General features: G+C 47.3%; 1 protein-coding gene across 1 annotated transcript in view; it reads left to right on the top strand.

Annotated features, from left to right (window-relative positions):
• The window catches only part of LOC142763193 (uncharacterized), a 493700-nt gene extending 478132 nt beyond the window's left edge, over positions 1–15568 (top strand). Inside the window, exon 7 of the mRNA XM_075865126.1 lies at positions 15184–15568. Within this exon, the coding sequence (XP_075721241.1) occupies positions 15184–15452 (269 nt within the window). The 3' untranslated portion in view covers positions 15453–15568. The remainder of the gene's footprint in view (positions 1–15183) is intronic.
• The last annotated feature ends 234 nt before the right edge of the window (positions 15569–15802 follow it).

The following is a 15802-nucleotide window of genomic DNA, read 5'->3' as shown; positions in this document are numbered from 1 at the left end:
CGTTTAGACTACGTCTAGAGCGAACGTCACCAGCTCTGCGACGACGAGAGGCTGGTTACAGGTGCGCTTTGGTCACTTGTGGTCGCCTATTCGCACTGTGAGTTCTACGGTGTTCAGTTTATATGTTGAGAAATGTAAGAACGAACATCAAGATATCTTACTTGTTGAAGGAAGGTAGGTAGGTAAGCAACTTTATTGATTTACGAAGGAATCATTTGAGGGGAGGTGGCAGGGGAAGTGGAAGCGGGATAACGACAGGCCCTCGGGCCGCTCTAGGTGGCCGGACACTGCTGTGCTTCGGCGACCCTTCTGGCCCAGGTCACTGTCCGGAGCTGTAACCCCGGTTGCGAGCTGCGCAGAGCAGCCTCCCATCGCTCCTGGTGTTCTGACCCTTGCCATGGGGGCTTGGGTTTGTTCATACAATTTAGAAATATGTACTGGAATTCGGGTCTGCTGCTAGGACATAGGTTGCAATGAGGCGAGGTTTCGCCATGTGTAAAAAAATTGGCAGCATATCCACGGAGTGAATGATGAAGAGTGGGGCGACGCATTCGTCCATCCATTTGTTCTTGTTTCCGTCTGTCCATGCGTCCGTCTGTGCGACCGTCTATGCGTCCATCCGCCCGTCCGTGCGTGTGTCTGTTCGTGCGTCCGTCCCTGCGTTCGTCCATGCATACACCCCTGCGTTCGTTGATGCGTCCATCCATGCATCTGTCTGTGTGTCCGTTCGTCCATCTATTCAACACTCCAAGTACCACCATCTCGCATCTTTTCATCATATATTCCCCATATAGAAGCACCGCGATCCAGCGGACATTTCAAGGACTAAACGAGAGGTGGCACAAGCACACTTTCTTACGGCTTGCGCTTCGGGTCTACTTCCCAGTTTTAACCACCTCGAGTTCATTGTATATACTAGTTCACTGTATTCATGGCACTGCGGCCCAACGTTTGCTAAACCTTTCTAAAACCAAAGAGGTTACGCCCAGCGAGTATAACGTAGAAACCTTTTCCTGTCAGATAGTGCTCAATGTACATGCCAATGGTTGCTAATGGGAAATGAGACACAGGAGAATTCGGCTTTTACTTTCTTACGGCTTGCGCTTCGTATCTACTTGCCACCCTTAACCACCTCGCGTTCATTCATGGTATATACTAGTTCATTGTATTCATGGCAGTGCGGCTCAACGCTCGCTAAACCTTTTTAAAACAAATAAGCTTACACCCAGCGAGTATAACGTAGCAACCCTTTCTTGTAAGATATATTGCAAAATGTTTCAGCGCGCGAACAAAGGAAAAAGGACAGGGTAGACAGAAAGAGCGCTGACTTCCAACTAACTTTATTTGACAGAGTGCCAAGAATATATACTGCTAAAAAGGATGATAACAGAGCATGAAGGTAAAGGCACGCCTAATCTACACATCAGTACCAAACACGTGTGACAGGTCCTCTATTGCCTCAAAGCCCAGCTAGGTAATCACGTTCAGCCTGTGATAAAGCAATCGATGATGTGCTTACACATTTATCTCCTAGCAAGTGTATTTTTTCGGCTTCAATAATTTCTCGGGTAAGCTGATCCCTGTGCCTTGCCAATATTGAGCACTGATCAAAGAGAGGGGTGCATCCACAATCTCGGCAATGAATGCCAAGATGCCCTTGTACCACATTGTGCACATTGTTTCGGTGTTCTCGGAGGCGGTCATTTATGCACCTGCCGGTTTGCCCGACATAGATGCACCCACACGTCAGTGGAATCAAGTAAACGACTCCCACTGCGCATGGGATGTAGCGTGTCCTGTGCGCGACAGAGCACGAGGCAGAATTTGCACGAGGTGCATTGACCCGTTTGCAAAGCCTCTGCAATTTTTCCGGGGCAGAAAAAACCACAAAAACGTTGGCGTTTCGAGCAATCTTTTTTAGCCTGTGTGATACGTCGTGCACGTAAGGCAGTACGACAGGCCGGCTCTTTCGGACACTGTTTCGCTTATCCGGTTTGTCGCCTCGCTTCAAGACAGTGACCAGCTTTTCCGCCACCGAAACGAGAACATGCGCGGGGTACCCAGCTTACCTAGCTGGGCTTTGAGGCAATAGAGGACCTGTCACACGTGTTTGGTACTGATGTGTAGATTAGGCGTGCCTTTACCTTCATGCTCTGTTATCATCCTTTTTAGCAGTATATATTCTTGGCACTCTGTCAAATAAAGTTAGTTGGAAGTCAGCGCTCTTTCTGTCTACCCTGTCCTTTTTCCTTTGTTCGCGCGCTGAAACATCTTGCAATATGACTACGCACCAACTAGCCCAAGTTTCCACTCTTGTAAGATAGTTCTCAATGTACATGCCGATGGCTGCTAATGGGGATCGCAGTGTGCGCGTTAACCAAAAGTTGAATGCTCCTGTCTCTCATTCCCCATTAGCAGCCATTGACATGTACATTGAGCTCTATTTTTATTGTTCAGCAACACACAGAAGAAATTTCTCACCAGCACCACCTTGGAGGTCAAAATGTTATACTTGTTATATACTACAACGGCTACGAAGGACGAACAGGTGCCGCTATAAGGAGCTTCGCCCCTAAAAAGGGAGAGAAGAGAAGGAGTCGTCACTGTGGCCATTTGAAGTCTGCGCCACAAAGCCTGTTCACTTCTGGGAAGAGATTTATGCGGTGGGGGTACGTTAAGCGAGAATTTCGGTAAAATAGCGTGATATCGTGATAGCTGAGGAGATGATGATAATATGTGGGGTTTAACGTCCTAAAATCACGTTATGATTATAAGAGACGCCATAGTGGAGGGCTCCGGAAATTTCGACCATCTGGGGTTCTAACGTGCACCCAAATCTGAGCACACCGGCCTACAGCATTTCCGCCTCCATCGGAAATGGAGTCGCTGCAGCCGGGATTTGATCCCGCAACCTGCGGGTCAGCAGCCGAGTATCTGAGCTACTAGACCACCGCGGCCGGGTATAGCTGAGGAGTCGATCCCTGGCACCTCGAAGCGAAGGCAGGTCGTTGTGAGCCCAGTTGGCGAGTGCTCGGGCTCAGATGTGAGCGGCCGTTTTGCCTGGGTGTCCACAGTGCGCAGAGACCCAGAGGAGGGTGATGAGGCGATCAGGCGGAAGAGATGATTCAAGAATTTAAGCAGCCGGAGAATGAATTCACAAAGTGGCGAAATTATGAATTGCAGTTTTTGAATCGAAAAAAAATCTTCTCAACGGAGGAGTGAACGATGGCTAAAGCCGTTGCCGCCTCCTCTGCTTCCAGGGATTCTGTCGAATTTGGAAGGGACGCACTTACGACCAGTTTTTGAAATCCGCCTACAACGGTTATCGTGAAAGCTCGATGATCTACATATTTGGCCGCGTCTACATAGACTGCGGGAGAATTAGGAGGGAAGCGCTTCTGAAGGGACTTGGCTCGAGCTTACCGTCGTGCCCGATTATGTTCTAGATGAGTATTTTTGTGGAGTGGCGGGATTGATAGGTTGCTGCTAACAGTGACAGAAACTGCGTGCGTGGCCGTGGTGTGACCAGGAACGTTGATTCTAAGTCGGCGCAGGAGGACCTGTCCTGTTTCTGTGAGTGATAATCTTTGATATTGGCTGAAAAGATGCGCCTCTACAAGCTCTCCCAGAGTGTTGTGCACCCCAAGTTAAAGTAATTTATCCGCAACTGTTGATTTAGGGAGATGAAACGCAGTGTTATAGGCAGTACGAATGAGTCTGTTAAGTTGCTCGGTCTCCGTGGGTGAGAGATAGAGGTAGGGGATGGAATAGGTAATTCTGCATAGACAAAAGGCCTGAATGAGGCGGCGAGGGTTTGCTTCCCTCATGCCTCGACGGCGATTGGTTATGCGCTTAATGAGGGGAGCTGTGTTATGAACTGAAGTGCGAATTAACTTCATTGGGTCAGCGTTCTAACCATTGTCGGAAATATTTAGGCCTAAAATTTTGATTTTACTGACCCTGCGAATAGAGGTGTCATCAAGCGTGATTTGAGTGTGACGTGTATCTTGCTTTTTAAAGTCAATTACTAGGAGTTTCAATTTAACCGCCAAGCAGGTGAGCGCAATACTGTTGGCGTGTGTAACAACAATGTCAGCGGCCAACTGAAGCTTTGATTCGATTTCACCATGGTTGCCAGCATTGACCCAGATGGTGATGTCATCCGCGTACAAGAAGTGATTGATGGAAGAAAGGTTTGCAAGCTTCCGCGCTAGCGGTATGAGAGTAACGTTAAAAAGGAACGGGGACAAAACCGATTCCTGGGGCGTTCTCTTGCTACCCAGCACGAAGAGATCGGTTTGGAAAGTGCCTAATTGTAGGTGGACGGGCCTGTTGCTGAGAAAGACAGTGTCACACCTGTACGTGCTAGAGCCTACGTTTGGTTCGCTCAGAGATTGTAAAATCGAGGAGTGAAAAACATTATCGAAAGAATCAGTCAGGTCCAATGCAAGGATGGCTCTGGTGATGTGTGGAACAGTAGAATTTAGCAAATCCTCCTTAAGCTGCAGCATGACATCCTGAGTGGAGAGTCCCGCTCGAAAGCCGTACATGGTGGAGGGAAACAGTTTTTCTTGTTTCATGTAGCGATTAAGACGATTGAGAATTACATGCTCCATCAGTTTTCCTCAACATGAGGTAAGAGAGATCGGTCTGAAATTATTAAGGTCTAAAGGCTTATTATGTTTGGGTATGAAAGTCACCTTAGCTTATTTCCATTCCTGCAGCAACGTGCCCTGCTCCCATTGTTGAAAATATAATCGGTAAGAGCGGCCACTGACTTGGAGTCTAAATTTCGGAGTGTCTTGTAAGTAATCCCATCTAGTCCTGGAGCAGTTGTGGTGCGAGCTTTGCTTAGTGCAGCCCGAACTTGCGCCTCTGCAATCGGTGCATCCAAGTCTGAATTCGGAACTCCATTGTAGGTAGGTAACGATTCTCGCCTAGGGCCAGGGAAATACGTTGTTTTAAAAGCAGTTTCTACGTCTTGCTCATGTTTTTCTACTTTAAACAAGAGTTTCGTAATTCGCTTAATACTTTCAGATCGCGAGGAGCATGTGTGTAACCAGAATCCTTCAATGATTTCTGGTCACGAAACTCCGCCCAAAGGTTGATATGGGGACGAAATCTCCCGCTAGCGGCGCCACCAGCCGTAAGGAGGCCACAAGCCGCCGCCAGTGCTGGGATTATATGCGCACTATTGCCGACGTTTCGACGTGATTGTGTGCGTGCTGTTTTTCCTGTTACCTTTTATTAAACGTCACTGAACGCAGCAATGTCATTAGATCAGTATAAACGTGATCCAATGTCGACGACGAATGAAAGGTGTTTACTTAAGAACACACGCGTAGTTTGCTTGGGAGTGCGGACCAACCTTATAAATAGCAGCGCGTTTCAAGTATTTTAACACCGCGCTATAATGCATTGTGTCAAGAATTACTTTATAGCCCAATTATATGCGTATTTACGATGCCTCGAAGCGGTACGTCGTTGCTCGCCAGTGCCTAAAGACGATGCTCATGCTCCGTGCTCCCGATGCGAGCAGCTACTGCTGGATCTGCTCGACAACGTGTTCGCGCCTGGCCAAAGGGCGGTTCTAGTTATGCTGTAGTAAAGCTTTATATTCTGGCAGTGGCGCAAATACGGGGAAGAAGATGAACGGAATGAAACACGACTAGGTAAGACAGGGGCAATCACGTTGGTTTATATCCGGCTCATTTCTCGCGCGCTGCTACCCAAGTAATCGAATGAAGGGAATGGTCGAGCTAGATGTTTCATTCTAGACCTTTCAGTTGAGAATGCGCAGTTGTTTTGGACACACGTTTGTGAGCGCCGATCACTTTCTTTACGCGGGTACTTTCGATGTCGTGGTTATAGCAGCTCAGTGCGTTTGCGACCACTCGCTTCGGTAAAGGTTGCTTCTTGAATAGACACGAGTTTCACGTGTCTAACAACTGAGTGATCCCTTTTTTACACGCAATTTAGTCGAGACCCGCATCTTGACGTTTCCTTGTGTTTACTGCTTAGAGCAGCATTAATTACTGGCTGACAACCCACGATTTTTTTGGGAAGGGCAGTACATCAGCCTAATCTGGAAGTTCCTTTCGATTCCAGTGCTAGCTGCTCGGCGACCTTTGCCACACTACCTAGGTACCATACCAAACTTTTTTATGCTTGGGGGAAGGGTGGGGGTAGGGTAACAATTTAAAGCATGCAATGAATATGAAATTTGGTACTAATGATACGCCGCTTAGTATTTAAGTATGTACTTATGAATGAAACCTTCCCATCAGGTGCATTTAATGAGGAGCAAGTTTGAAAACCTGTTTTTCTTACACAAAATACACAGAGAACAACGCCTTGGAGAAGAGAAGCACTGGAAACTATTTTGGCTGTGTTTAGTGATGTTACATACTCAGTGCCTTGTAAGGGGAGGGAGGTGAGACGCAGTCAAGTTTTCTGCTTTCAGTCGCCTCACGTTCTGCTTTCTGTCCTACGTCACCTGGATCCTGGGGCATGAAGGGATGGCGGGAAACGAAGCAGCGCACGATGCAGCCCGAGAACATACACAACCATTATGCTTAATACTGTGGCTTCCGCCCCCCCCCCTCCCACTTGTCGGGCATGAACCGCGCACAGTTTCCCGCGAGGCTTTGTTTTTTTTCTCGCGGGAAGAAATGTAATCTACATTTCTCCCGAAGTTCGGCGCTACAGGGGAAAGAGATGGCGCCTTTTTCTTGTTGCTCGTGTATGCGGAGCTGCATCCCGTCACACAGCACGTCTTAGGCATTGCTCCTTCGAATTTTCATGCCATCGACCGTGAACGTGGAGAACTGGCCCTTGACGTTCTCGTGACGTTGATGCAGAAACTTTGTTCGAAGGAATACCGTGAGCTCCTCTTACACAACGCCTTCGAGCAGCCGCCACTTCCAATGCGTTCCGCCGGGCAATGGCCGGGCGCAACGGAGCGGTGGCCCCCTTATCCCAGCTTGTGCTGCGTAGCGGCCGCTGTTGGCAGCATATCAAGCTCTCCCATAGAGTGACGGAGAAGTTTCGTGACCAGAACGGTATTAAAGTACTCTGGTATACCATATGGCGAAGCAGGGACCAATAGTTCTTCATATGTAGAGTGCCGTCGTGTCGGTTACATATCTGGTTCCATTACTTCACGGAAAATTCAGCCGCGTGTTCAGTTACAAGCTGGAGTGTTTGTGCCATTTTGCGTTTTAGTTTGCGATTATATTTTTGCTTGAGCCATTGTTTCTCGAAGCTCTGATAGGCCTCCCATAAGTGGAGTAGCCTGCTGTATACTGGATCGCGGATATGTGCTGCCGGGGCTACTTTTTCGCTTAGAGCTACATCCTGTTTAAGCTGAGACGCCTAGTCTTTGTATTGAATTTCTTTTTTTGGGTTTGGGTCTCGGATATCGCAAAATTTCTCCCAGTCAACAATAGGTTGTAAATGAAACTGTGGACGGAAATTGGCAGGGGACAGTGTAATTGTCAGGATGTAATGATCACTGCCGAGGTTGACCACACTGTGTGTCCAGTTAGCTTGTCGCACGCTTTTAGTGAAAGTAATGTCTGGGGTGATATCATGGCTTACACTGTTGCCAATTCGTGTTGGTAGCATGCAGTCAGTGACTAGAGTACACCTGTTTTGCTGAATGTATGGAAAAAGGCTGGCACCCTTCTGAGTGTTTCTCCTGTAACCCCAATTTACTTGCGGGGCATTAAAGTCATCCGTGACAACTATGGGAGCAGACCTTGCCATTTGGATGGCCCTATTGATTGCTTCAAAGACAGCAGTGAGGCCATCTATACGATGAAAATAAATATTCGAAATAAAGTATGTGCATTGTCCTGTACAACGCAAGATAAGTTCAAGAAGAAGGCAGTCACTGTACAGATAGGAGAGGTCGTGCGCTATAAACGAGATATTCCATTGTATTCCAGTGTAATTCTAGAAGCAAGTCCTGAGGTGATTCGCCATTCCAAGCGCGGTAGATGATCGCATGCCGGTGCCCCGTCCGGGGGAGATATGTACGCATGAAATCCCAGTTTTTTACCACGTAGCGTGAGGTCTCGTATTTTTGCATAGTTGGCAACTCGGTCGGTGCAAGAAGTGGACATGGTGAAAATATTCTTGGCCAGATTGGTGCACACAAGATCTTCGTCGGCAACCACAGAGTGCAGTCTGCTGTTGGCGACTACAGCCGCTCGTAACTCTCCATCGTTGTATTGGGCCAGATCTACGCCCGCACTCGGACGAAAGACAATTTTGAAGTCATCGACTGGCAAACGTGGCAGTCGTTTTAAGCGAGGACGCGCTCACAGCTGTGTCGTCGAGCTTTGAGGAAACGCTGGGTGCTTGCTGATTCTGTTTTGCGTGCTTGCGTTTCGTCAGCTGACGCCGCTTTACTTGACTGCGTTCCTTCAGTTTCTTTTGACTGCTGTCGAGGTGAGCATTGTCGGGCATTCAGGACTACACTCCATTATTCTGGGTTTAATTCTGTGGCAGGTAGAACCGTGCCACTCACCCTGTATGCCATTGCGTTGCCGAATGAACATGTGCACGCGCTTCGAAGCGCGAGCCTGACGCTGGTGCCGGTGGCGTTAGGGTTAACGAGGCGGCGTTCCCCCACTGAGCAAGAGTTGTTTGAAAGCTCCTCAAGAACAAACAGGTTTGAGGCACTCACCAGCAGCGTCAGCAACTTGCTGAAGTTCAAGAGAGACCACTGTTGGCACCAAAAAAGCAGTCTTGGTTCAAGAAAAAATTTGTAGAATACGGAGCCCATGCGAGGCACACCAGCCTTGCCTGGCCCCCTAGCGGAAGTCTTGTTGAAGGAAAACGCCGCACGCGTTCAGAATTCTGCGTATTTGGCATAAAAGACCACGCGTTTTCTCCACTAGTCTACCTCAACAAATACTTGGTTTCCTGAAAGACGCCGTTATGGCGCATGTGCAACACTTTGATTTGGGTGGAGCAGAGATAACTGTAAATGAATACGATTGTGCTACCAAAGCATAATCAAAATACAGATGACAAAAAAGAAGACGATGATAACTGAAACACTTTCACTAAGAAGGACGTAGGGAGTAAATGTAGGTTGGCTAATCGTAGCCTTTTACAATATTCCGGCAAAATTACTTATGACAATATTAAGTGGCACGATCAGTGGCCTCAAATATCTACATCTTAAGTGGCATTCGGTTGACCACCTGCTAAATATCAGTACGCAATAAAATAGCAAAACGATCTCTAACCATAGAAGGGCAATATGATTCAACGACAATAACTAGCCTAGTTTTCCCCCACATACGCGTCTCCAAAGGGGTAATGCTAGAATGACTCTGTCGCCGACAAAACAATATCTCCTCGAAATGATCTATAAAATAAAAATTCAGCAGTTGTCATGCTTTGATTCGCCAATGGGACAAAAATAAAAGCAGTAACAAAAAATTACTTGCCTTCATTGCAGCCAGAAGATTTGCACACACACACACACACACACACACACACACACACACACACACACACACACACACACACACACACACACACACACACACACACACACACACACACACACACACACACACACACACACAAGCACACACACACACAAGCACACACACACACACACACACACAAAAAAAAAAAAAAAACATGCGAATGCTGAAACTCGGCATGCTCTGCTTCCTGCCGTGTTCTCCGCCGGTCGAGGAACGCACAATGAACGCGCCCCCCCCCGATTCGCCCCGAGATCGGGCTATTGGAGCAGCACCGTCACCGTGCTAGTGTGGATAAGAAGCCGGTGGCATGCATGCAAATGCACCCAACGGCACGTTTTTTGAGCGCTGTGAGCCAATTGTCAGCGATTAAAATGCGTTGACTGCAGCCCAGTCATAATAAATATGCCGTTCATAGCTTAACGAAGGTACGAAGCTCACCCATCGTTACTTTTATTTGTGACGAAAACGCAGTCTGCCATTAAAAGGAATGTTCGCGCTTGGCGACAGTCTGCACTTTCGCACTGCAGTGTGTCACGTTTCTTGTATTTTTATTTTAGGTGTTGAGCTTGTGTCCCTTCTACTAAGCACTGCTGAGCATGGCTGAAATCCTTATTCATGCACACTGGTCATGAATACTGACCCCCTCACCCCCCCCCCCTCCGAAGAAGAAAGAAATTCGATATTTTTGGGCGATGAATGAAAAAATACAGCGATTACTCATTCCGCCTATTCGTCTTAATCATTTCTTCATAAAATAAACGTACGGCAGTCGATAAGTTTGTTCAGGAAAGTAACCGCGGTAAGGGTGCCTTACCGCGGTTAAGCGCGCTTGTTCTGACTCCTATAACAGTTCAAAAAGATAATAGTCAGCCCGTAGCTTTCTTATATTGATTATCTGGATGAAAGTGATCGAAAGGTTAGATTAATTGATGAAACGAAGTTTTTTGTTTACAAGCGAACGTGTGTCCACTACTTCTGTCTCTCTAGCACAACGCCACAAATGCTCTCAAGATAATGTGAAAAAATGACGTTTTTCTTGAAATTATACGTCTTACGTGAGGCATGCCGTCTGAAATAAATTTGACAATCTGACCTCTTTCAAGCGAACCCAAATCTAAGAACAAGGGTGAGGCAATTAGAAAACTCGAACCAAAAATTGTATTACAGCGCTCGAGTCAGCGCTTGGTCTGGTCGAAACGTTGGTTTTCTGGATACAATTTTCGGTTTGAGTTTTCTAATTGCCTCATTCTTATTCTAACCAGACAGACTTCTGCAAGGGTTCAACTTTGATAAGAACACGGGTCTGTTTGTATAAATATATCGCCCAATGCTAAAATTGCCCACAGCAACTCAAGTACAATCAGCTCCGCGTCATTCAATTGAAGTACCGAAGTGTCAGAATTTACTATAGCAGAGTCATTAGACTAGGATCGTACAATACAAGGTTATCTCAAGCACAATTAAGGCTCGTCGCATAATTGAGAAGCAAAAACGCCACAATTTTTTTAAGGGGACACCTAACAACAGTGCAAAATTTTTGCTTATCCCTGATTCGCTAAAACGCAACTTTCATACAATATCTATTCTTCCTCATGTTTGGGGCGACTTTACGATGAGCTTCAACAAAAATCGTCACCTACACCGACATTATCCTGGCGAGGAGGTGCTACGACGACGATACACATCATTCTCGTTAAGTGCTCGAGCTCATCTTATTGCTGCACATATACAGGCGAGTAAGGCCAAATACTGCTGTAGACAGTGCTAGGCAAACACACATAGAGTTTATCTTGTGCAAACAGAGTGCGACAAACCGCCCTTTGATCACGAGCATGATGTACGCGCACGTGCTAGCCTATGTAGATAGCAGACGACGCCGGGAGCAATGCACATAGATGCGCTTCAGCCAGTGGCCACCAGGTGGCGACTCCACTCGAACTCGGGGCGAATAGCAGCGCGCGTGAGGGGATACTCGCTGGTTTTGCGGGGGAGCATGGCGATTGGGACGGCCGGAAAGAAGCACGCCACGCGCCCGCGATCTCGGAGGCCATGCTGTACAACGGGTGGTGAGAGTGGCGACAGAGAGATGGCGACATTAGAGGCGTGACGCCACCGCGACCTACTCTAAAAAAAGAGCGAGTAAAAGGGGTGTCTTTTTGTCCCGCAACAATAATCGTCATATATATTGCGTTCCATCCTTCCGCTATCGCTCCACGCCCAGTACATTCCGGTCAAGATTGACATGCCCATTATCAGGGTTACATTGCATTATCAATAGGAAAGTGGCCAGCGCCGAGTTTTCAAGAAAGGAAGCGCACGCAAGCCTGATGAAGATTATTGTTGTGGGAGAAAAAGACACCCTTTATACTCAATATTTTTTAGGGGCGAAGCTCCTTAGGGCGTGGGCTGTGCGTCCCCTGTAGCCTGTATGTAGCCACCTCTAGTTTAGTTCTTGCAGTGTTCACTAGATGGCGGTACCGTCCCCTGTATGTAGCCACCTCTAGTTTAGTTCTTGCAGTGTTCACTAGATGGCGGTACCGTCTCCTGTATGTAGCCACCTCTCGTTTAGTTCTTGTAGTGTTTACTAGATGGTGGTACTTGTAGCTGATGATGAAAAGATGCAAGATGTTATAAACTAGAAAGCGGTACTTGTAGTTGATGAAAGACGCGAGATCTTATAAAATAGGAATGATGTCACATATGGCGCGTGTCATTGGTTGAAGGCAATCGTTCGATTTAGTGCGGCGACGTACGCTAGGGGAAGCGATGTAATAAAATCGAGTGGGCAAAATGTACAGAGGATTCATGGTTTACCAGGTTTACCTCCGGAGCTTCGCCCACTCATCATCATTCACTTCGTGGATATGGCGGAATTTTTTGGAGTGTACAATAGGTCGTGACGAGCCTTTCTTTTCTCACAGAATTTATCCGGATAACTTGGATCTGGGAAAGCGTTCACCCCCCTTGTTCTTTAAAGATCTTTCTACGCCTAAGTACTGTTGAAGAACACGCGCGATGGCATTTTATCGCTAGGCGAGCTTGTTGATGTATTTTCGGGGTTGGCACGCGAGGTTTGTTGATGTTGCTGGCGGATGGTGTGGTGCGTACATATTCTGCCGACGAGATGTAGCCCTGCGGTAACTTAACGTCCGGGCTTGTTTTTACTTCCGTCTACCGCTTCGAGAGCTTTCAAAGACGGCACCAGTAGCATTTTCTTGTCATTATGTATCAGTGTTAATCAAATTGGCATGAACGAAAGCATTTCGCTCATTGTCGTGTCTCATGGGCAAATGTCATCGTGATAAGGCTTGAACTGTATTGTGTGTTGATTTATGGACACGATTATTCGCAATTTGCGCAATGTGATCTAGCTCTCGGATCACGATTTGAAGGAGTGCTGCGCCAAACTCGATCCGCATTAGTTTGAACCGAGTAGCAGCAATGATTGTATATTGTGATCAAGAATCCCGGTCCATGTCGACCCTCGTCGTTAACAAAAGTGCCCGTGTAACAACGCTATAGCTATCCTGCCAATGCCTGCAATTGTAATGCGAAAAATCTAGGGCACGGGAACTAAATGTAATGGAAATGTCAATGCTTCTATTTAAAACAAAAACAAAAACTAGGAAGGTCTTTAGATGCAAGCTGCTACTGTAAAATGATTGCAACTGCTGGTTACAAGAACGCAGTGACAAGAATACAACCTCACGGAGAAAAATTAATGTTTCGAGTAGCAAGGCTGCTTTCGTTCATGTTAAGGACGTATGTTTATAGGCGATGGGAATGCGTACTGTACGCCGGATTGGACCCGCAACAGGCCACTGTGCAACTGCGCCAGCACTAATTCCGCAGCGTGTTCACTTGTAAACACACGTCCCATGGTACAGGACGCAGCCTTGCCTCGTTCAGATCCGCTACTTCATCAAGCGGTTCGCTGTCGTCTGCTCTTCTCGAACCGGAAGCCGGCAGCAGACGACGACTCCCATGATCCCTCGCTCTTTTACTGGTCACCTACTCGGTTGTGTGGTGTCTTGACTTTGTCGCGCAGAGTTGCGTAGAGGAACGGACGGCGCCCTGCCGCGGCGTAGCTCATAGCTCCCGGGTGGGGCTGCTGTGACTCGTAGATTCCAAGCGATTGCCGCACTTACTCGCGAACACCATCGGCAATTGAATCCACTGTGGTCTGCGGCAAAGGCGACAGCTTCCGTAGCTCCTCCCACGCGATCTCTTGGGTGGTTTCGCACAAGTCGTCTGTGGCCCGTGAATGTCATTGAGAATAGGCTGCAGGGAGCAGACAGTGGTTGTACCATTTCGCCCACATGTCAAGTGTCTTTTCGATAGTTGTAGCCTCGTTGAGCGATTCGGTGACCATTGTCGGGGGGTGGCTACTAGTACTGTAAACAGTTCTTGTTTAACACTCTGCGTAAGCAAGCCAGTTTTTTGTCTTCAGGCATCACAGCATCTGCAAGGCGGAATAGTCGAGTCATCTTTTCCGTGAAGGCGGTTTTGTTTTCATTTGGTAGCTGCACCCGAGTCTCTAGCAAAGCAGCGGTTTTTTCTTGCGGACGACGGTTGTGCAAGTGTGCCGGAATGCGCTGCGGCAAGCATCCCAGGTTCAAAGGGCAAACTCTCGGTTTTCAAGCCAAAATCTAGCAGACTCTTCGACGTAGAGGAATACGTGATGCAGCTTCTCGTCGGTGATCCAATTGTTAAAAGCGGCAACATGCTCATATATATCGGTCGATGTTTCAAGGTTTTTGACTTTTGAACTACGGAAAGTTGGTGTTTCCGTAGGTTTCTGAAGCCCAATCGTTGCAGGTGGCACAATCTGTCATTACCGGCGTGGTTAGGGTCAGGTTCTTGGTTCGTCGCTTGTTTTTTTTTTCAGGTAGAAACCCGTGCTCTGACGGTAGCCCCTGTTGCTGGCGGCTTGCTGGCAGTCGAGGTTGGCATGGATGTTTCCTTCACGGTTCGAGCTTGGTTCACGAGTGGAGATCCATGGCATGTCACGGGGTCATGACGGGGACGAAGGGAGCAGGCTAAATAGATGATGAAACTGTTTATTTGACCAAACTTGTGGCCTGTAAACTAAAGTCATATTACAGCAATATACACCATGACGGATAGCGCAAACGGAGCGTTGGCCGTCGATAACTGACAAGTAGTTAGGCGCGTCAGTAATTGTACACGTGCCGTCAAATACTCTAGCGTTATGCCTAGTGGCCACGTAGGTTCCAGAATGATTTGTAACGTTTGCGAAGTGGGCTTAATCTTAACAAAATGATCTATTACAGTGGTGAAGCTTTTTGAACGCTGCAGGCACGACTTGAGTTGAAGTTTTCTAACAGTACAATAGGCGATAAGAACACTTGACGAAGGAATGTGGCAATCTCAGTGCACAGTAATGAACTACATCTGTAACGATATATTTTACTTTTATGTTACACCGATCCCTGTGATAGAGCGATGAACCTTTTTTTTTTCAAGTAGTGGCTGTCTAACAGACGTGCGGTGAAACAACAATAATGGCAGTATGTGTATATTAATCGTGCTTTGTTCAACGCAGTTATTTAGAAAACTTGGGTGAATGGTCAAGCGAGGCTCATCTGAATGTTTTGCGCACTTCATTGCTTCCTAGGACTTGAGGTAAAGAAGTGTCTGTGTCTATACGCAGGAGACAGGCTGCATGACTTCGACGTGCGTGTGGGGCCATTACCCATCACCGCTGAATACAACGATGTGCCGTTCAAGGGGAACACACGCTGCCACTACCACGAGAAGGGTGGTATCGAGGACGAAGCTCTGATATTCCTCGAGTGCAAGCCGTGCCCTGTCAGAGGTCGCTACGTCAGCATACAGATCACTCAGAACTGCACAGACTGCCAAGAGCCATTAAAGAACGTTCTGCAGCTCGCCGAAGTCGAGGTGTTCGGCCTGGCTTAGACTCATTCTTACCAGGATTGCTCTCAGGGCCGCGCCTGTTTGGTGTTACTTCATCGTGCGTTTCTGTACATGCTTTTGTGTTCCTTGAAGTTATGAAAATAAAACAGTAAGCTTCATTAGTGCTTCAGTTGTACAAATGCTCATTGTTCTACCCTGGAACCTTGGGCTCTGACTTGGGTGCAGGTTAAAAACCCTTGTGTCGAAATTTCTGAAGCCCTCCACAATGGCGTCTCTGATATTCGTATGGTAGATTTAGGAAACTTCATATATCAATTAGTTCTAGCTTGAAGATGTAAAACCCTAGGATGCTAATCTAAACGCTGCCATATACATCAGTAAATCTACGTGGT

Source organism: Rhipicephalus microplus, chromosome 1 (assembly GCF_043290135.1).
Source record: "Rhipicephalus microplus isolate Deutch F79 chromosome 1, USDA_Rmic, whole genome shotgun sequence".
Lineage (NCBI taxonomy): Eukaryota > Metazoa > Arthropoda > Arachnida > Ixodida > Ixodidae > Rhipicephalus > Rhipicephalus microplus.
The sequence above is the reverse complement of the archived record's forward strand: the minus strand, read 5'-3'. Positions and strand labels throughout refer to the sequence as shown.